The following is a 22582-nucleotide window of genomic DNA, read 5'->3' as shown; positions in this document are numbered from 1 at the left end:
TCGTTACTTCCTTTCGATGAGCGAAGAATTTAAAACGAGGTAAGCGTTCTTATCCAGAAAAAACACTTTCACCTGCGAATACATCTCTCGCGCTAAATTTTTCCAAACGCTGCCGCTACGCGTATGCAAAATAAAAGTACTCGAATGACGGAAGACGAGAAACGTTGGGCGATATCCGAGTGGATCGACTTAAGCGGATTAACCGAGAGAGGTCGGAAAGTATATGAGAAGAATCGTGTAGAGAGAGAGAGAGAGAGAGAGAGAGAGAGAGAGAGAGATTCGAAGGGAAAAGAGTAAAGAAAAAGTAGGCCGCGTAAAACTGGAACACCGATTGTTGCTATTCTTTCCTTTGCGCTTTATACCCTTTCTCTCTTTCTCCCGTATAAAATAAAAGAAAAAAAAAAAAAAAACAAATACATAGATCCGAGAGACGGCCAGTTACGAATCCTCGACCCTTCGCACCCTTTAGATTCAAAGTGTTAACCCGAGTTAAGCGTTATATTAACCTTCGACGAGCCGAGGGAACTTAACTTTAAGAGCTTTAGCGTGCCATCGGAAAAATATGGAAACGAGCCGGCTGTTCTTTTCGATTCGTTCTGTTTTTCGCGGAGTCGACGGGCGTGCGAGAGAGAGAGAGAGAGAGAGAGAGAGAGAGAAGGGGGAAGGGGAGGAGGGCGGGGGAGAAAAGATTCGATGAAAAAGGAACGCAGTCAAGGGTGCGTTCGTCCGTAAAAGATTGTCGTTTTCTACGATGATATTTGTCGCCGCGGAAGACTTTGAAACTTTATTCTTCCTCTTTTCTCTCTCCAAGCCTCTCCATTCACGTAAGAGAGAAAGAACGAAAGAGAGTGAGAAATAGAGCGAACCGATTCGACGGTAGGTGTCGAGTAAAAGGATAAAACCTTGGAATACTTGCTTCTTCTCTATTCTCTCTCTCCTTTCTCTTCTTCTAGAAAACGCGATGGAATTGAAAGAGCCGCATGTCTCTACAGCACTTTACTCGCACTTGCTTCAAGCTCCATATTTACCATAAATTTATCTTTTAGGCATCGTCGATCCAATTTTTCCAAAGTAGAGCGAGCGAACGAGCGGGAGAGAGGTAGAGAGAAATTTGTTTCGACGCGCATAAGATAGGACAGCGCCTCGTTAAATTTCATTCCGTCCAACCGTCCGTCGTTCTGTTACGTTTAACCATAGGTGAATAAAAGTGGCGTTATTATTTTCACTTTATCAGAGTGTACGACGGAGAGTGGCGGCGAGAGAGCGAGCGACGGACGGAAGGTGCCTTTAAGCTGTCCGACATCCCGTTCAACGTGGATACCGGCACGTGGCACGCGTCACGAGCACCTACGAGCGAAAAGAAAGGCAAAGACGAAGCGAGGTAGAACCTTTCTCTATGTTCCGCGTCTTCATAAATTTAAAGACGCGTCAAATATAAAATGTAACGATTTCGGAAATTTATTCCTTTCGATGGCACGTGCTCCCTCGGGTTTCCGCGATATTACATCTGCCAGTGATATTTATCGAGAGTCGGTTTTCTATTTACGTACAACGAAATAAACGAGCTCCTCCCTCTCTCCCTACCTCCGTCCTTTTTCTTTCATCAAATGGATACTGCGCTGGGTGCAAACTTTACCGGTCATCTTCTTACGGCAAATCGTTGCTAAAGTTCTTTCCCTGTCCAAAGTATAAAATAAGTACTTTGTTCTTGCGATCCCCGCTGCAGTCATTCCGTAGCGTAAATATAAGCAGCTTTTTCATTTTCAAGCGTTATAAATATTTCATCGAATTTTTTGTTTCGTAAGAGAGGTGGATAAACTTATAAAATATTAGAAAAGCGGGCCAAGAGATAAACGTGCACGCGCGCGTGCGAGATAAAGCAGGCCGTTGTGAAAAATGTTAAAACGACCGAAAGATCTCTCTTTCGAGCAGGATTCCCTTGGAAATAGATATTTTTTTTTTTTCTAGTTCTCTCGGAGCGAGTTCGAATAACGCGGTTGGCTAATAGTCGCGGCATCGAAGCTTATTCTTTAGCGTTTATTCTCGTATAAAAAAGTCCCGTGGCGCCTTGGCTCTCGAGTCAGCCCTCAAAGATTACAGAATACGTCGTTTCGGTCGAAAATTATAAAATACGTCGGCCGGAGAAAGGAAGACGCGACCTCGTCGAAAAGTTTAGACGATTTAGGAGAGAGAAAAAATGTAAACGACCGAATTGCCCGCCCGCCCGTTTCAAATCCCTTTCATATTTGTAGATAAGAAATGAGCTATTCTCTCATTTTTCTTTCTCGGTCGTCGTTAAGGACGGAAAGATTAGCATCGGTCCGTAAGTATCGCACGTACGATCGAGCCGTAGATCTTGTACGTTGCTTACGGTTATCGCTTTACCCAGCCGAGCACAGGTAGGCGTGTACCGTCGCACCCTCTTCGCTCTTATGAATAATGCCTAGGATATATCTCCGTCGTGGAACGTAGGAAGCTCGCGTTAACTTTGATATTTTTCCCAAACACGAATTTATCACGAAGCATAAAAGGACAGCGAGCTATCCCTTTGAATAACGCAAAACTCGAGTTCGACTCGTGTCCGAGTTAACGCGCGAGTCGTCCAACTGGCGAACGGCCAGATCTTCTTTTTCTCTTACGTCCATGCCTCGTCGTTTATCGAACGATTAACGAACTCGTCCGTGAGGACGAGTCGAGGTGCGTGGCTCTCCTATCCGAGGACCTCGTTCCTTCGAAGGAACGAAAATATAGAGCGAGGATATGGACCGTAGAGCGTTGAATCGAGTTACGGTATAATATCCCTGATATCGGGGAACGCCTGTATCTACAAATTTCTTCCTTCGAAAAAAGAGTGGCCGGTTCTCTCTCCTTCGTATCCGCCAAACTCACGACCTATGAATATCCGACTACCTTCTAATACGATTTTTCCTTGCCTCTTCTCCGATCCCCATTACTCCCGTTTACTCTCGTTTACCGATTCCTCCTTCCTCGTCCTTCTCTCTTCTTTTCTTTTTTTCAAAAAGTTCCTCTATCGGGATCTAGTAATAGAACAGCGTCATCGATTCGATGCAAATTTTGCAAGAACGGAGAAAACGAGTCTCCGTGATAACGCGCGGAACGTAATACTCGCGATAATTACGACGTACATTCAATTTCTTGGAACTTCATCGTTCTCGTAGTCGGCTTGGTTCGCGAGATTATTGCACGCGTTGATCGGTGTTACACGAGATTGCTCTGGAATATTTTCTGATTAACTCTTGTCCGGTCTCGTTTCTCCGTCACGACGCGCGATACACCGATACCGACGAGAGCAAGAAGAGCGATGAAAAAAGAAGACTCGAGAGGCAAAAGAGTTGATCTTCGAAAAAAGAATTAAAATACGAATCAAATGGAGAAAAAAGGAAAGAATCGATTCGAGAAGCGAAGTAAAAAAAAGAGAGATGGAATGCTTTGTAAGAGTCACCCGGTAGTATCTTTTTTTATTCTCTTCGAAAAACAATCTAGCAACCTGTCTTCTCTTTCCCTCTCGCAGGAAGTGCATGCGTGACAAAGACATATCTACTCGAAATCGGTCGGCTTTAAAGCGGAAACGCGAAATAAACGAGCCTGTAAAAATCTGAATCCAAAAAAGAAATACATGAAAGGTGGATGAGCTAGGAGAGCAGCACGAGCTTTCATATCGCTCTTTGCGTTAAATTGCATTCCTACGGACGACGACTTGACTGACGTTGCCAAAGGTATTCAACCGCGAGTCACCCGAGTATTTACTTTTAATATGAGAAACAATGTCTCTCGAATTTTCGCTAATAAAAGCGTACTCCTTCGACCGGATCAAGCACGAACGTTCTTGGAGTTTTCGATAAACGAGGAAAGATGTCGAAGAAGAGGGGGAAGAAAGCTTTGTTTCGCCGGGCGCGTGTAAGAAGTTGCTCGGAGGCGCGTTACGCGAGGAAAACCATAGAGGTCGAGTATGAAGAGGAAGAAAGATACGGGGAAGAGAGAGAGAGAGAGAGAGAGAGAGAGAGAGAGAGAGAACAAGGGTCGTTCGTCGCGTTCAATACGCATGCGAGGTAAAGCGTGTGCGCGGGCGCGTACAACGCGGGAGGCCACTTTTCGATCGACGTAGCTCGCCACGACGACGACGACGACGTCGACGTCGACGACGACGACGACGACGACGACGACGACGACGACGACGACGACGACGACGACGACGACGACGACGTCGACGACGACGACGACGACGACGACGACGACGACGACGACGACGACGACGACGACGACGACAAATACGACGAGAAAGAGAACGACGTGGACGTCGAGGAACAAGAACAAGAACAAGAAGAAGAAGAAGAAGGCGAGAAGGAAGAGGTGGAAGAGAAGAAGAAGAGGAAGAAGGAAGGGGAAGGAGAAGAAAGAGGATCCACGAGGAGAACGCTGCTGATACTGCGGCCGGCGCCAGTGGCGTTAGTAGGGGTGCTGCTACCGGCGGTGGTGGTGGTGGTGGTAGTGGCGGTTAAACCGTTGGTGGGGGTGGCGGCGGCAGGTGAGCGCATCGCGGTGTGCGCCGTGCACACGACTCCGTTCGCTTCTGACAATACGCTCTCGCGAAGCGTGTACGTGCGCAGGAGAGTATACGTATGTGTGCTTCGAGGGAGAGAGAGAGAGAGAGGGAGACAAGGAAATCTCGCCGACGGCGAGTGGCGCGCATTACGTCGTTGTCGTTCGAGTACCGCTACGTTTTCGCTCCATCGCTCGGCGGCTGCGTGCGAAAGAAAAGAGAGAAAGATAAATACAGCGGACGAAACTTGCGTGCGTAGAAAAGAAATTCGAGCGATCGGTTCTTTGGGAGGGAGGGAGGAGGGAAAGGGTCGAGAGAGAGAGAGAGAGAGAGAGAGAGGAGGGAGAGGGAGAGGATAACAGTGCGTATCGTGCGTGTGTTTTTCGTTTCTTGAGAGAGCCGAGAGCAAAGAGAAAACGTGTCTAGGTCGGTGCAACGGCGAAGAATAAAGAAACTTCGGCGTGTTCGCGAGTTGTTTCTTCGTTCTCCTTTGGAAAAAGTGTTTCCCGTGAAAAGTTTTGTCTACCGCGAAATGAACGAAAGGTGCGCGAGGTCCGCGCTGCTTAACGGAGGTGATGGTGATTTCGTTTGAAAGGAAAAACTAGAACGAGAATGTGCGGTGGAACCTCGTTTCACGATTACGATCGGTTGCTATGATCGAGCCGCGAAAGGTTAACGTCGAACGATCATGGTTTACCCGAGGCTGCACGTCGGGAGGAGTCTACGATCGAACGCGAACACGAGATACCTCAACGTCCTGATCGTGCCGCTCTTCCCGCTCTGGATTATAGGCGCGTTCTGCGTCAAAGACAGTAAGTGGATCCTCGTATCGTATCGAAACAAGATTTTCCTTTCCTCTTTTGTCATTGGATTTTCGGCAAAGTGCCCCGAGTAGTAAATTGGTTCCTAACGCACCATCGGGCTTGACTCCGACGTAAAAGGGTCCGTCCCTAATCCCTATCGCTTTCCCGCGAGAGAAGCGCGAAATACACAGGTGAATACCTGGTATAGAGTCTAGTGCGTCGGATAGTAATATTTTAACACCCACGGATCAAAGCCATTTCGCTCGTCTTTGACGGAGGTGTCAACGGACGCTTTCGAAGCTAACCGACGGTAGAAGCGCGTTTACATCGATGAAACGTCCTTCTAATCGCCTCCTTTGTCGACATACCTCCACGCCGGCTATGTTCTCGTCGTTAGGTTCCCTAACGCTATTCTCTATGGAAAATCATCTCCTTCCCCTCCAAATGGATCACCGAAGCACGCGTTACCGTTCTTATTTATTAACGAAATGGCTCGTCGCAAAGGGAGCGATTTCTCTTCCTCTCTTTTCCTTCTTTTACCTTCTTTGCGCCAGACGATTTTAAATCATCGGCGGAACGAGGAAAAAGAGTCTCGGCCACGATGTAAGAAAGCCGTGGAAATAAATGCGCGATCGTTCATCCTTGTCGACTACGACGAGACCGACTTGATGTATAAAAGATAGTCGGCGCTCGGTTTCGAGATAAAAAGATCGTATGCGACGACGAGGACGCGTCGGTCGACGCGTAAAAGCGTCCTTTCTACGCGAAACTCGGCCGAGAGTCTGTAATTTGTTGACGAAATTGCATAGACCGGAATATGGTCAACGGTGCTCTCTAATCTCCCAGGAACTGCATTAGCTCGACCAGCAAATCGATGGCAAATAGATCCAGAGAGAGAGAGAGAGAGAGAGAGAGAGAGAGAGAGAAGACGCGATCCGGAACGACACTGGAGAAGTTTATTAAGCAGGCGTTACAACGGGAATTAACATTTTTTCCGATATCTTTGGATCAACGCCTCGGATTACTAATAACGTTCTTTAACGAGGAAACGTTAGTGCCTCTCTAGACGCCAATCGAAAAGCGGAAAAGGAAAATTCTCGCGCCCTACTAAAATTACGAAGATAATATTCGTTCCGGTCCGAGGCTTAATGGCTCTTACACGTCGATGAAAATCTTAACGAACTTCCACCGTCGTTAGGATCGACCGAAAAATTCGTTCCAAGTGGATTACGCCGAAAGATTATGGCGGAACAGATACCACAGGCCGTCTTTGATTTTACTCTCGCGTAGAAACGCGGCGAAGAATGGAATAAGAGCGAGAGACATCGAGAGCAAATAAAACGCAAAGGCTTCGAGAAACATTTATCGGCCGAAATATACGGATGGTAAATGTTTCTCCAAACTTACCCGGGTTCTCGTCTTGCTACATTTTAATAACCTTCGAAAAGTATCTTTACGAGTAAACTTTTTAAAAGGCTTAGAACTAGAGTTCGAGTTCCTAAATTCTTTTGAAAGTCGTCGAAGCTCTTGTCCCGAACTTGAAATCGAAGGAGAATGGAAAATACTCGGCAAGATCGCAAAGCGGCGGCAAGTTCCTCCTTTCGAAAGAAGCTGCACGAATGCTTCTTTAAAACGACGATATCGATCTTTTCTCCTCCAAGACTTTTTCTTGGAGTCTTAAAAAATAATTTTCTCGGTTTGTTCTCGCTTACAAACCTCGTTACAAATCCCGTTCCGCTGTATCAGAAAATGAGAGAGACAGAGAGAGAGAGAGAGAGAGGGGGCGGGAGAAGAGAGAAATCTATCGAGCCGATAACAAAATTGCCTGGCAAAAAAGGAAGCGGCGGAGCGCTTTGATCGAATTAAGAAAGTTGGCAAAGTTATCGAGGTAAGAGCGCTCGCGAACAATAGCGCAATTTTATTAAACAATCTAGCCGTAAGAAAAACTTGCTTCCAATCTCGAGGATGGCGGCCTGCTCAAGAAGCGATAATTCATTTGAGGCAGTCGGCGGATAGAGACGCGCGGAGAAGATCGACGAGATTAGACGGTCGGTTTATCAGCGTGAAACTTGCCGGATCTCGGGAGATCGTTCCTTCGACAAACAGATTCCAATCTAACGAACCCATCTTCTCTCCATCCGTCCATCCATCCGTCCGTCCGAACGAACGAACGAACGAACGAACGAACGAACGAACGAACGAACTCGAGGTCCCTCTGCCTATCAAAGCGAAGTCTCGCGACTCTCCGAGTAAATCGAGTACGGTGCGTCCGAGGAACGAACCCTGTAACGCTCGAACGAACGATCGATCGATCGATCGATCGACGCGATCGTTCCATCGGCCGTTGGGTCGCGATACTTTCAATCCCCGATTCATGGAATTTTAAAAGCCGCTATCACGGCTCGTCGCGAAGAGAGTAGACGCGAAAAGGTAGATATCGGGTTCGACGCGTTTCCAAAGTCATCTCCGAGACAAAGTTCGATCGATCGAAGGCGGATACGCGCGAGCGTGCGCGAACCCACGCGACGCGATTCCTCTCCAGTTATACACGCGCACGTACAAACGTTCGGGCAAATTTCTAACGCTCGTATTATGCGTCCAAACGTCGCTCGACGCGTCCGCAACACGCAAGACAAGTTCGATTGATTTTTGAAAGTCGTTTAAGCGTCGCACCGAGTCTTCGCGCTTATTACCATTTTTCCTACGGAGAATTCGAGCACGTTCACTTTTTTCCCCTTTACGGCATGCTTATTCCTTGCAATTATACGAGGCTACGTTTTAATCGGCAATTTCGAAATTCATTCCCCTTTCTTTCTAATTCTACGCGATACTCGCGGCGTTGTACCGTGCGACCGTTTCATTAACATGCTAATTTATGCGAGCGCGCCGCCCGTACCCGTGCCCGTGCCCGCTTCCCGTTTCCCGTACCTTCTACGCTCGTCCGCTTATTCCCCGACAACCGAATTTCTATTATATAGTTGTATCTATCTCGTGTCGTATAACCGCACGATATCTGTTCGCTCCAATAGATTCCCATTGAGAAAATATTTTATTAGCTACCCCTATCGATTATACCATTTCATTAGCTACCTCGTCTCCGTGTTCATTGGCATCGAAATCGCGAGCGCGTTACACGCGTGTCAGCGAGTCGAAAAACGACTCGTCCGCGCGAGTTTTCCGCACGCGTTCTCTGTTCGACCTAGAGATCCTATCGGACGACCCTCCGAAGAATAGTCCTTCTTCCCTCGCGCTTTCCCTCGTCCCTCCTCGCCAGCTCTTGTCTCGCGTGGCATCTTTAAAAAAAACCTTTTAGCTAAAAGTACTATTAACCGAGAGACACGAATAAAGACTTAAATTATTACCGCGTCCACGACATCACCATTCTTAATTTAACGCGCCGAGTGCCGTCAAGCGTTGAATATTACAAGCCTGGCTGAGTTCCAAACCCTGTGGCTTTGCAGAATTAGTGCTACGTCTAACGGGGGTAGATCGCGACGATGAGGTATCCATTTTCGATGAGACAGTTGCCACCGTCGTTGCGCGTATCTACCTAAACCCGACATCGCCATTATTAGAAGATGGAGGAAAGGTAGAAATGGAAAGGAAAGAAGTGCAAACGGACGGGGAGAAAGGGGGAAATCATTGCGTTCTTATCGCTCTTTCATTCCTGCGTTCGTTCGTTCGTTCGTTCGTTCGTTCCTTGCTGCCTTCCTTCCTTCCTTCCTTCTTTCCTTCCTTCCTTCCTTCCTTCCTTCCTTCCTTCCTTCCTTCTTCCTTCCTTCCTTCCTTCCTTCCTTCCTTCCTCCTTTCCTTTGACACGAAAAAAAAATCTCTTTACGCTTGCACGCACACCTCTCTCGTCGTTATTTCTTCGTTATTATTCGTCCGCTCCAGTTACTTAAAGGCTCGAGAGTAGTACAAGGAACGCGAACTATCTCGCGTAACAATACCACCCTCGACGCCCTACCCCTCGCCTCGATTTACTCGTTCCGATTTACCAACCTCGAGAATCCTCGCGTTCGGCCAGCCTCGTTCTCTCTCGCGCGACCCATTACTCGCCTTATTTTTCCGAGTTTAACACCGTTTGTACGAGCATTATTCGTCGTTCTTATTTATCGCTCCTTATTACTTTCTATGCGATTTTACTTTTCGATCTTATTTCGATCTTACTTTGAATAAGAAAATAAATGGGAAAAAAGAAAATGGGGAAAAGGATTCGCTTATTCGTCGAGGACCCTTGGAAGGTAGGTACGAAGAACGTCCTATATAGTTTTCGTAGTTACACGCCGATAAGCGATAGGCCGATGGTAGACGTAGTGCCATTCACCGTGAAACGTCTCGAGATCTCGATCACGCAAATTGCTTCCTTCGGTTCCCCTTTCTTTCTCCATCCGCCGATAACGAGATTTCAAGATTTTCTCGGGTCAATGGCTAATAGCCGACGGAATAATTCACAATGGTCCTCTAACGAAGAACATTTCGCGAATAGACGTCGCTGCGGGGGGAATTCTATCGACGATGAGACCCTCTAAGCGTTATTGTACGCGGCGTTAATCCGGAACGGTCGTTCGCGAATCTCGTACTCGTTACGGCCTTTTTAAGAGCGAGAGAGAGAGGGGGGAGGGGAGGAAGGAGGACGTATACAACGTCCTACTTATTTCCATCGCGAAACTCGCTTCGGCAAGCGCTTCTCCGACGTTTCACGATGCTCCGCGCGTTCCTCTACCAGCTAAGTTTACCTATATCTCGCGCCCAACCAAGAACCGAACGAGACATTCCCTCCTCCAGCGTGCCTTGGGAAGAAGAAAAGCTCGATGGAGGACAATGCGCCCAGGGCATCGATAATCTCGGTATTACTCTCTCAGACCTACTTGCGCCACGTACGCAACGTAATGACCCGGCCCATCAAGCGCTAATCTTGCCAATCTTCATATCCTGTAAGTACTCTTGAACTCGGGCTAAGTACGAGAGGTGCTTACTCGGCTCCTGGCGACGCTATCCACGATCGCGTTACACGTCGCAGCGACAGCCCGTACCCGCTCGACGTTAATTCTCGAGAGTCCTTTCGCGTATCTTACAAAGAGACAGAGACACCGACGTAAATTACGTTCAAGATGGATGACGCGATTCGAACGCTATCCGAGAAGACGAAAGATGCTCCGATGTCGTCGAGGCTACTCGATCCTGCGCGATTTCAAACAGGCAAATTAGAGAGAACGAAAGAGAGAACCGTGTTCGCATTACAAACTCCTTTTTCACGAAATTCCGATAAATAATGAAAACGTGATCAGCGTAAATCGAGCCACGGAGAGACTCCCTAACGAGCGTTTCACCGCGAACTAAACTCGCGGGCTTTAATGCGCCCCAAGTGTTGGTCGACGTCGTCGCAAAAGTTAGCGCTGCGCGCGTAAGCAGTGCCAGCTAAACCGTTACCACCGTCCTTTTCCCAGAATTTCGGTCCTCCAACCCTTTCGGACCTTCCGCCCTTCTCGTCCTTCGTACTCGCGCGTTAACGAGCCAACCCTACTTTCGATGGAAACCGGATTACTCCACGCTCGGATGCTCCCACTCCCTTTTCTCTTTCGCCTCGCTCGCTTTGTCGCGCACCGAGTTTCATTCGACGGCCGGTCGACTGGTTTTCTACGAGCGAATTTTCTCGATCGCGAAATTGACTGCGGATTCCTACGCGGCAAAGGTCGCTGGCAAACTGTGTGCGCGCAAGTATCATCGAGGAACGAAGGTGGTGTTCGTTACGCGATATCTCAAATTGATCACGAACCGCAAGTCATTTTTTAATCCAAACGATGTATCGCGTAAAGGAAAGAAAAGAAAGTGGGAGCGAAAGACGAAGTTGAAACGTCGCTGAAACTTGGACTTTAAGCCGCGAACGCTACCTCGAGTATTTCAAAGCGAAATGCAAACTCGAGAGCAAACTACTCGGAGATCGCTCGCACACTCCTTGCGTATTCCCGTACCCGTGGTTATTGTTCGAAGCTTATCTTTGAAACGCGGTACGACGGAATTACTAGCTTTCGCGAGACGCTTCGTTATTTCGAATAAAAACTGTATTAACGCGCGCGTCTGAGCTACCCGATTCGATATCAAAGCCGACCGAAGCCTCGATACCCACCACTCCGTCGGAACTTTGCCAAGGCGAATGGAAACTAACACGGGATAACGAATAAACGATTTCGCCGAACGAAAGACGGAATATAATTTCTAATTTGGTGCGTCTCTCGAGCGAGGCGGGGGTGGAGATCCGGAGAAAAAGAAAGTAATCCTTTCGCCCCACCTAGCTCTTATCTCCGGAGCCAACGGATACGAGGGATAGACGGCTTTTATCCTTCCAGCTCGTACCTTTGGCGAAATATTAGAAACCCCGGGAAAAAGTCGTACCGGTACATATTCCCGGGTAAAAAAGTACACGAGCGCGGAGTTCCTTACTCCGTAGCTAAACGCATGATTTATTTCCCTAGACGTAGCCGCGATTCATAGTGCAAATACCTTCGAGTTCCGCGCGCACCTCCTCGGTTCGCTCCGCGAAAAGGTCAAATACGATCGTAACTCAGAGGTAGGCGGGAAGCGAAAAAGGGGCAAAAGGACGTTCGCGCGCTCGACTACGCCTGCCTGCCTGCCTGCCTGCCTGCCTGCCTGCATGCCGTTTAATGTCGCGACAACACGGACTTTAACCTATAAACGCTTCGCGAGTAAGTGCCGTTTATGTGTGCGTACTTACGACCCGTTAATGCGACGAACGTTCTATGACGGCAAAGCACGGAAACATATTCTCTCCACCCTTGACTGTTATCCACCTCGTGTCACTAGCTTTTTCCTCTCTTTACGCTAGTTTGTATCCAAAAATCCCAACTACGATTCGTTTAATTCATTTTGCGGCTCTTTTGCTCCCTCTCTTTCTCTCTCTCTCTCCCACCTCGATTTAACAAAAAAATCTCCATGTTCCTGCGCGGGCGTATTTGCATCAAGCGGAAAAATAACTAGGACGCAACTTGGAAGGATTTCGAAGAAAAATCGAAAAAAAAACGAGTAGCGTCGTACAACTAATTAGGCGATTAGAACCGTCCCTCCTCAAATCCACTCTTCGAGCTCGCTGCGTCTTGGAAACTCGCATCAAACTTCGTCTTTGCGAAGAACATTAATCTTAGTTTCGAGTAACGTACCCTCGTACGTACGGTCGTCCCGTCTCGTCTTCCATCTCGGACGTTCGCCTAGCGTCAATTACGTTTTATCGCTGTAAATTCATTCCCGCGCGGAAAAGTACATATGTACGCAGATATATACGTACGTAAGAGAAAACGTGGGAGAAAATCGATTCTTCGATTCCAAAGAGTTTGCACGCGACTCGCGAGGAGAGCCTTTTATCGGAAGAGCAAACGAGACGATTTACATGCCTTTCACGAGGGATAACACGGAAGTAGGCGATGAAAGGGAAGGGTACCCAACGAGCGGGTTTCCTCGCGGCTCGTAAAAGAGTCAAGTCTGTCGCTCTACTGATTCATCGTTCCTTCGTTATCGTATGCTGCGTCAGGCGAAACTGGCTCAGCGTAATAAAAAATTCTGCGTCGCCGAAAACTATCGGAGAGACGGACAGATGGACGGACGGACGGACTGACGGACGAACAGAGAGAGAGAGAGAGAGAGAGAGAGAGAGAGAGAGAGAGAGAATGGACACGGCAAGAGGAGGTCAAGCTTCGCAAGCTTGAAAAAGAAAGAAGAGAAGAAAGTGCAAGCTACGGCAACGTCGAGGACGCACTTGTGGCATCGTAACGACGTCCTTCTCGAGCAAAAATGGGGAAAAAGGCACGTTCGGCCATATCGCCATTTAGACATTAGCCGTCTTCTTCCTCCTCTTCTCTTTCTCGTTTTAATGGAGATTATTAAATTCAGTCGTACGCCGCGGATGAGATTAAGATAGGGATGGAATAACGCGTTACAAAGATAAGCGCGCTTTTCTCCGTTTTACGGCTCTAGTCTGTACGTTGAGTTGTATCGTATCGACCATCGCGTCCAACGTGGTGATCCAGAGACTCATCGGGTCTGCGTATGCTTCACGACTCCTCTCGTCGGGACTCGGTTCTCCCCTCGTCTATCAATTACAAACAACGGCACTTGTAATTCCGCTCGGTCGCAAGATCATAAACGTTTTACGGTGACGACCCGGAGTAGCCCGGATTGCACACCGGTGACCCTTTCTACGTGCACACGTACAGTGCGGCGCGCAGCCCGCGGAGAAAAAATATTTAATAATAATAAATGCTTGCAACAAACAGCGAACGCTTCGTAAGCGCATCCATCGACCTACGTCGATCGAGATGAAAATTATTATCGATAATTACTCTGGTATCTTGAAGCAATGAAATTTATTCGCGAGAAAGAATCTAACGCGAGACAGTGACGCGTTAACGCGCGAGTTACCTCGACGATTACGGAAGTGACGGGTTGCGGTATACGCGGCGAACCGCTCGCCGTCGCTAACAGCGCTCGGCGCAAATCGTTCTCGATGGCAAATATCGCGAATGCTTTGCAACGACGCTCGGATATGTATACGCGACCTCACTTACGCTCTTACTCGAAAGAGCGTACTAATTTACTTTTACAAACTTTTCGAAAGAATCTTAACGAGTAGAAAATTTTCAGGGAGGAACGAAAGAAACGAAATTCGAAAGCGAAGATAAAGGAAAACGAGTAACGAAAGTCAAATGTCAATCGGATTTCTCTTCGTTTTCACTCGAATTTCTCCAATGGATACGAGTTGCTCTCGCTTTTACGAGTACGCGCGTTGATCTTTTGATACTGTAGGACTCACCTCCATAGAACGTATTAGAACCGGTATACGTATGTGTAACCTATATGTATCGGTCGCGCGAAATCGTCCGTTTGCGCTATCCCTTTTCCCCGGTCGAGCTTTTAGCTTATTTGACTCTTTCACGGGGACACGATGACGGCAACGACGTCGATGACGACGACGGCGACGACGACGACGGGAAACGAGCGCGTAACGGTCCACGGCATATCTCTCGTGCATTCGCAAAGTACGTTAAATGGGAGAACGAACATCCGAATCGATACGTTCCGATTCGCATTCGCTTTGGTTTTAGCGTTAATTCGCATTAGGTAATTCTACTCCGGGCTCGGATGAGATCGTAATCGTTCCTCCGTAGATCGAACGACCAATATTTCTTTTGTTTTCCGCATCGAGGAATATATTTACAGATTTCTATTCGGCCCGAGATTACATCGAACGTGTCCGTTTTTAAGCTGCGTTAATTCGTTCTTTCCTACAACGAAAGTTGTCGACATTGTCGCGTATATCGATCTCTCTCTCTCTCTCTCTCTCTCTCTCTCTCTCTCTCTCTCCTTCGACGACTCGAATTTCGAGGCCGCATCCGAGAGAGTCTGACCTCTTCGATGCTATCCCTAGTAGGATACATAGATGTAAAATCACATGCATACGTATATCCTGCAGTTTCGTATACGCTTCGATAGCTGCCGAAGATGAGAGAGAGAGAGAGAGAGAGAGAGAGAGGAGAGATAGAAAAGATATTCTATCTGAGCGCGCGTTAACTCGCGATTCTCCAGCCGCAGCGGGAATGCTTGGAAATGCTCGAATATTCCAATATACGTATAGCCTACATTCGGCCATTTCTGTCGAATGGAATTGCGTGTCACGCGCGCCTCGTCGAATCAATTTCGAGCTACGGACGAAACGTCGCTCGAAAAAACGATACTTTTTCATTTCGACTATATTTCTAGATTCGCCTCTATATCTTTCTTCCTGTCGAAGAAACGTGGAATCTATCTTTCGATTCCACGCAACTTGTGTGAAAAATTAGAAACAAATTTTCGAGAGATATCCGCTGCGATTTTCACGGAGTAAGCTTTGGAAATAAATCGGCGGTCCTTTCGATTCGCACGCAACGAACGACGCGAGTCCCCGACCGTACGAACTATTCTACGTACGTCTAAAGGACAGAGGAGAGGGGGAAGAGACGCGTCGACGTTTCCAAAATATTATTCCTCAAGACTCGAGAAATTCTTGTAAAATTAAAAAAAAAATATATATATATAAACTCATTTATCCCGCTTTTGGGAGTATATGTTTTTCTTTGACCCGCAAATTCCGTATAAACATTTATCGTTCCGAAGCGTTTGAGAAGAGTAGAAAGACTTGAAAAAAAAAAAAAGAGGAAAAGACGCGTCCTTGCTCGAAAAGACACGAAGGATAGAAAATAAGCATATCTTTTCGAGATATTAAGCCTAAATTACATCGTCAGCTTTTTCGATCCGAACCTATCGGCGACTTAATCGAAAACCCACGTGTCTCATCGTTCTCGTCCAAGACAACCCAATTTCTCCGAGATGAACTCGGTCCCGTGTCCTGGTATCCATCATCCGAGTTTGAAGGAGACTAGGAAAAAAGAATAAAAAAAAAAAAGAAAAGCTTCGAATGTCGATATCGGATCTACGAGGGCCTGCCTCCCACGGTTACGAGGGTGCATAAACTTTTCTCTTAAAACTATTTACCAAGAGACGGAAAGGAGATGCGGTCGACGAGGTAAGGGGACTTTCCAAGAAAGGAAGTAAGGAAGAAAAAAGGATAGAAAATGTAAAAAAAAAAGAAAGCGAAAGAAGGATCTTCGAGCTGAAATTGTATCGCTTGTGATGCATTACACCGTTATCGTTACAATAACGTCGTTATATCATATACGTTGCTATAATAAATTATCCCAAACCGAAATGATTTTGATACCGTATTTTTAATAAAATCGAAATTCTTTCGACCCTGGTAGGCGTTTGACAACGAAAACTGATATTTTTCATTAGCAGAAACATCGATTCCGATGTACTTCCGTAGTAGTTTTAGCGATACGTTTAAAACCAAAAGAGATAGATCATTAACATAATTGTAATATTAATATCAAAGAACCGAAATTTTTATCGGTATTCCAATTTCATATGGCGAATATTAATTACGGATATCAATTATCTGTAATGTGAAAAGTAAAAATGTCAGTACTCGAATATCATTGGCCAGAGTTTTTGATCGAAAGTAAACGAAGATGGACAGCGAGAGACGGGAAGGCATCGAAATGAAACACACGATTTCACGAGAAGAGGTTATCCTCTGTGAAAGCGGATACGAGGTGGAAAGGTGGATGAAGCGCAGGGGTGGATAAGGTTGGAATAAAAAGATCATACGGAAAGAATTATGGAAATAAAGCACGGGCTTGGGAGTAGCTCGGGGCGCTTCCCGTCTTCTCCCTCCTCTCTCTCTCTCTCTCTCTCTCTCTCTCTCGCTGCCCCTGCAGAAAGAACTGGATGCTGCAGTTTGTATGCAAGTTGCACACAACTTGCGCGAACCGCTACGAACGTATCGACGCTTAGACGTTCGTCGTAGCCGCAACGAGTACCGTGTCAAGCGGCAACCGCCACTACTACCCGTTTACACCGCTCTTTTTATTCCTACCTTTCGTCGAACTTTGAAACTTTATAATTGCTATGCGGTTACGCTACGGGGAACATGGGTATCTACATTTTTTACCATTCGTTTATAAGGAAGAGAAACGTAAAGAGACAAGGACATTTGAGATATCCTAGTAGTTTTTGTCGAAAAAAGACCTTATTTCTTCTCGTTTCGAATCGTCGTCCATCGTCGCCGCAGTAAAATACCCTTCTTCTAATTACCTCCGTTATTTCCGTCGAAATGCCTCGATATCGTTTCGCATCTCTCGTCGCTTCGAATACGACGAAATTACGGAAATCGTCGTAAGAGAATAGAAAAAATTCCATGTAGTACCGTTCCGATCTCCTCGGCGTTCTCTATTTCGGTATGTTTACCGTTCCACGTCGAGGATCCAACTACCGATTGTTTACACTTTATGAATAGCTACGCGGGACGAGGCTTTACGTACATAAACAATCCCGTGATATTATTCCATAGCTTTCCTAATGGCGTCTCTCGTAGCCGCGAAACGTTCGAATTTATCGACCACGGACGTCGTCCAAAGAGCGAAAAACGCATTTGAGAATTTCACAGAATTCTCCGCAGAATTCTCCACAAAAGCCGCACGGGTCGGCCGCACTGGTATCGGTTCCCGGTGTTTCTCAAAAGCGAAATCTCGATTCGTCGAAATATCAAGGGTCGAAGGAAACGCATCGAAGACGGAGCGTTTTCGTGAAAAATCCAAATCGCTAGGTTAGAGAAGTCGATGACCGACGAAAAAACGTAGCGAGTGAATAAATTATGGAAATAAAGCACGGCTCGGTGGTCAGCGATTTTCGCTCGGAAAGAAGTCGAACGATGCGCTTCCAAGCGGAGAGGAAAGCGAGAGAGAGAGAGAGAGAGAGAGAGAGAGAGAGAGAGAGCTATTGTAACCAATGCAGGCAGAGTTCGACGTAGCACAGGCATAGGCCGTGTACCTCCGCAATTAATATCGTCCGTGTTCTCTGTTCACCGCTACCACCGCGTCTATATCCACTATTTGATAACGCTCTGAATAATGGCTTTATTAAGCTTCGAAACGGAATGCGATTTATTCCAGTCGGTTTATCAATTAAATCCGTTCGATTGAAAAATACTGAATTAATTCGACGGAAAGAGACTGTCACGCGAGGAACGGAAATCGACAACCTGTAGATGTCGGCGTACCGGTAGATGCACGCACCTCTTCCTCTTGGTGCGATTCCACGCTCGTTAAACGCATCCTGTTGACCTTTGAGATTCCCTATGTTGCGCGGAGCGCGATCGCACGATCGCACGATCAAAAGGGAATTTACGTCCCTACGAATTTTTCACGAGTGTCGGAAATGTTTCACGATCGTGTCGCGACGTCAAAAGGCTCTCGTTTCTTTTCCTCCTTTTTCTTTTCAACATCCTTTTACGTAATATTTAGCGTCTTAGTTCCGACGAAATTGGCTTTGCAAATCGTATTGGCATCCGGTGAGTGAAGTTATTAAAGCCTAAGTAAAATATAAGCCAAACGAGTAGAGTTGAAAACCGCGACGAGACCGACCAAAAGGTTCGGCGAAAGCCACCAACTAACTCGTCCATTAACGCGCGAACAGACTCGGACGTGGTTGTGGACGTGAACGCGAACTTACGTGCCTCAACTTCCTCATCGGTGGTTGGAAAATCAGTTCGAGAGTCGAGGACGTCTAACTCTTGAATTCAAACGGGATAAACAAAGAAGGAGAAATAAGTTTTCCTACGAATCGATAGCTCGGGCATTAGCCATCTTTTTCGTTCGGTGGTCTCCGAAACGCACGTGTTCGTTCGCAGTAAATCGAGGTTGCGCGCAAATACCAACGCTGGAAGAAGATTGAGAGAGAGAGAGGGAGAGAGAGAGAGAGCGGAGTCGAGCTCGTATATCACTCGAAGAACGAAGGTAAGAAGGCGTACCGCTCGAGGATCAAGGGGTGGCTGCCTCCTGGCCAGCAGATACTCCGAATTCTAAATGCCACGGTAGAGCTTCGCGACGATAACCGAATCGAAAATACCTCGGAGAGGTGCGAATGATATAGAGGGGGAAGGAGAGAGAGATAGGAAGAGAGAGCAGTAAATATACGATGCACATGCGGGTCTATGCATCCGGAGAAATTCAAAGTCGGGCTAACGATCTCTGAAAGCCATATTTCACGGTCCTTACTTATGTACTTTCGAAAAGTATCGAGTATCCGATCGCGCATCAGCCCTCTATAGATTTTCCCTTTAAACCATCTATCCGTTTCGCGATAATTTTTTTCTTTCGATGCTTCGCCATACGCGCCTCCGTTGTATTCGATTTTGTATCGATTTAACCGATTATTTCTCGGATGTATCCTTACGTAACGAATTGGACGAAACGATATCAACGAGTGAAACTTTTAACCGGCGAACAAAAAGTTTCGATAAACATTGAGTTTACTTGCGTTCGGATATGAAGACGATGTTCATCGGACCGGTAAAAAGAGCTCTCGTCCGTATCTCATCCGTATTTTCCAACTTTTATTATTAGCTATTTGAAAGCTTCCTTCTAGCATCCCACGCTCATTCCCTTCCGGCCTTCTAAATGCTCCGTTTACCTACGAGATATACCTTTTCCAAGGTGATCGTTTATACGTACCGCTTATAAATACCAAAGAGTTTCGTTCGATTTCGCTCGGTACTTCCGACGGAATAACGAGTTGTGCGTTTATGCGGCTTTAATCAGAAATCGTTATAGCGCTTTGCTCGAGTGTCGCGGTTTAACGAATAAATAAAGATAACGGTGGACGGATACGATACGGGGAATAATAACGCGTTGCTCGATAACGCGCGTTTCATCCCCATTCAAAATGCAACGCTTTGCTTCGCCTCTTTTCTTCTTCTTTTTTTCCTTCGAATGTCGTTGGAGCAACGAAATAAGAAAAAAGCAAAAGGGACGTGGAAGAAGATCTCTCGGCGAACGATTTATTTCATCCCGAATAAATACTATCTCGTCGAGAGCCCCGAGCACGGCTTTACAGATATCAACTTTTCTCTAGGAAAGATCATCGACGTAAGGGTGATTATTTGCATATTTCGTTGGTTAACGATTAAACTTTAGCTTGCTTATAATAAAAATGCTCGCCTCTACCTACGTTCGGTCATTTAACTTTTTCCATTACATCGAGAGAACTCAACGGCGTGCTCTACGAATCCCTTTCTCTTGTCTAACCTCTAGTAGCCTGGTGCTACTTTTCGTAACGCGCCTCTCCTTCCTTCCTTCCTTCCTTCCTTCGTTCATTTCTTTGGTCGCTATCTACACGCGTTCCTCATCCTACTTTCTTCATCCTACTTCTCGTGCTTTGCCAGAATCACTTCGAGGCTCCAATTACAGAGAAACATCGCGCGGCCGAGAACAAACAACGACGGGTGGTGGATTAAGGATTTCCCAACGGCGAGAGTAACATTCTTCGATCCTACTGCTACTACCGCTGCTACCACTACTATCGTAGGAGTTCTCTTGTCGAATTTCATCCGGAAAGAAAGCCGGTTATAATCGAAAATCTTCTATATCGTCCGTCTCCATCCCCTTTCAAAGGCGAGAGTAACGCGAATCGCGATAGCGTCGATACGTTCTCGGTTACTCTCGATTATAGATCCGCTTCTAATTATCTCTGGAGCACTTAAACGATCGAACGATTCCATCGTTCGCTGTGGCGCACTCTCGATGATAATTAACGGGAAATTAGGCGATCGCGGATTTAACTCGAAGGATCGATCGAACCACTTGTGCGTACGGTGTACACTTTCGCCGCGTCCCGTCCGACGCAAAGTTTCCGCTTCTCAAAGGTTCCTTCTTTTTTCGTCCTTTTCGTTTCGACGCCTGCGCGAGCTCCAAAGGGACGAAACGTCGTAACGCCGGGGAAGAAGACTCGTTTACGAACGCATTTTCGAGAAAACCGAGTTAATTAGCCAACGCTTTTAACTCCGAGTCGGCTTTCCGCCTATCCTTCGTTTCTAAACTTTTAATTTCGTCGTCACCGTCGTCTCTCATTAACCTAATTCTCCTGCTAATATTCGACGAGTACCCGCTGACATTCGACGAATCCTTATTGGTTTAATCGCTCGACCGACCAAGTCCTCAAGTCGTGTCAAAGTCAAAAATCGCTTGTTACAAAATTGAAAAATTCGTCGTACGAAGTACCGCGACACGGCCTCGATCCTTCTCCCCGAGAGTCGAAGGAGAGTACCGTCGTCGTCTCTTTGACCGAGAGGAACGGTTTCCTTCGCGACCTCCGCGCGTCCCGAACGAGTATAAAAAGAGGAGAGACGGGGAAAAGAGTTCGTTCCGACGGTCGACCGCTTCGTCGATCGACTCCTCTCGATTTCGATTCCGATCTATACCGATCTCGAGATAGAATCGAAAGCTACTTCGCCGCTACTTCGCCGCTACTTACCACGCCATTAGTCGTTCGTTTCATCGTTTTAACGTTTTAACGTTCGGCCAAATACGTGCAACGAGCGTTTACGTAAATTACCAAATGCGATAAGCGAGCGTCGCGTAAAAATCGTAAATTTTGTTTCGTAACATATATTATCTATGCGTTAATACGGTACGAACTGATAATGCGCACTAACTGTTATCATAATGACGTATGCATATGTATACGCTCCATACGTTGATCCCACTCTCCCTCGCGCCATCTCCTGTTTATACACGCGGCGGACGCATATACGTACGCGGACGGGGATACGCTTCGTCGATCGGAATATTTCCAGAGCGCGCGCGCGACGAATCGCGAACGAGGAGCGCTCGATGGCCATCCGAGGAACGTAACGCGTCGCGTCGGGATCAAACGAAAGAGAGCCGTGGAAATTTCCAACGGAATCGTCCAGGTTTTTTACCACACGAAACGGATCCGTTGCTTCCTCTCGCACTTTGGTCGCGACGCCCGGAAAAAGCGTGCGCCGAACGAATTTCTCGAGAACGCCCGAGGATATTTCGTCGATGGCATTTGCACGAGCGAATCGCGTTGCGAGTTCGCGTATCGCACGTACGCCAAAGCGTTTTCGATTATTCCGAACGACGCGACGCCCAAAAATTCTACTTCCGAAGCGTCGATTCGTCGGTGAATTCGTTAGCACGAAATAGAACCGAGAGAGTCCGTTTTCTCTCTCGTTCCTCTTCGTCCCTCCCCCTTCCTCCCGTATGCATTTCGAATACCCGTCGAATACCCGTCGAAAATAGTCCGTAAAGCTTTGTTAAAGCGAATCGCTCCTCGTCCCAAGGCATTCGTTACGCTCTCGTCGCTTCGGGACGATCCAACGAGATGCGGGATACCGGGAAGATTGCGAACGCGAGTCAAAGGTCATCGGCCCGTCGTTGCAACGTAAACGGTGGAGCGACGTAGCGCCGACGCGAGGACTCAGAACGTAGCGAAAGATGGTGGATAAAGTGTGGTGGCGGTGGCGGTGCCGGGGGGAGGGGTGGGTCCGTTGCAACCATCAAGCGTTATTCGCCAACGCAGCGCTCGACGAAACGACCTTTCCGCCTAATGAACAAATTCTATTAATGTCCGTATTAATATCCGTATTCCGTGACCGAATGGGTTACGATCGAACTCGATTTCCACGGGATAGAATGGAAATAGGATAGAATAAGAGCGTGCACGCAATTCGATAGTTTTGCGTTATGCGCAAATGGGAAAAGTTTTCGAGGGTTCGCGAGGAAATGCACCGTCGCGAGGAGCCATGCGC

At 47.1% G+C, this 22582-nt stretch overlaps 1 protein-coding gene across 2 annotated transcripts in view; it reads left to right on the top strand.

Moving 5' to 3' along the window:
• The first annotated feature begins 4399 nt into the window (after positions 1-4399).
• The window catches only part of LOC122631195 (nephrin), a 73232-nt gene continuing 55049 nt past the window's right edge, over positions 4400-22582 (top strand). The window contains exon 1 of one of the 2 annotated variants that reach the window (XM_043816584.1): positions 4400-5373. In XM_043816584.1, coding sequence (XP_043672519.1) covers positions 5250-5373 — 124 coding nt within the window. In that variant the 5' untranslated portion in view covers positions 4400-5249. The remainder of the gene's footprint in view (positions 5374-22582) is intronic. The other variant, XM_043816583.1, reaches the window with a different exon arrangement.

Source organism: Vespula pensylvanica, chromosome 8 (genome assembly GCF_014466175.1).
Source record: "Vespula pensylvanica isolate Volc-1 chromosome 8, ASM1446617v1, whole genome shotgun sequence".
NCBI classification, from domain to species: Eukaryota; Metazoa; Arthropoda; class Insecta; order Hymenoptera; family Vespidae; genus Vespula; species Vespula pensylvanica.
This window is presented reverse-complemented; position numbering and strand designations above follow the sequence as displayed.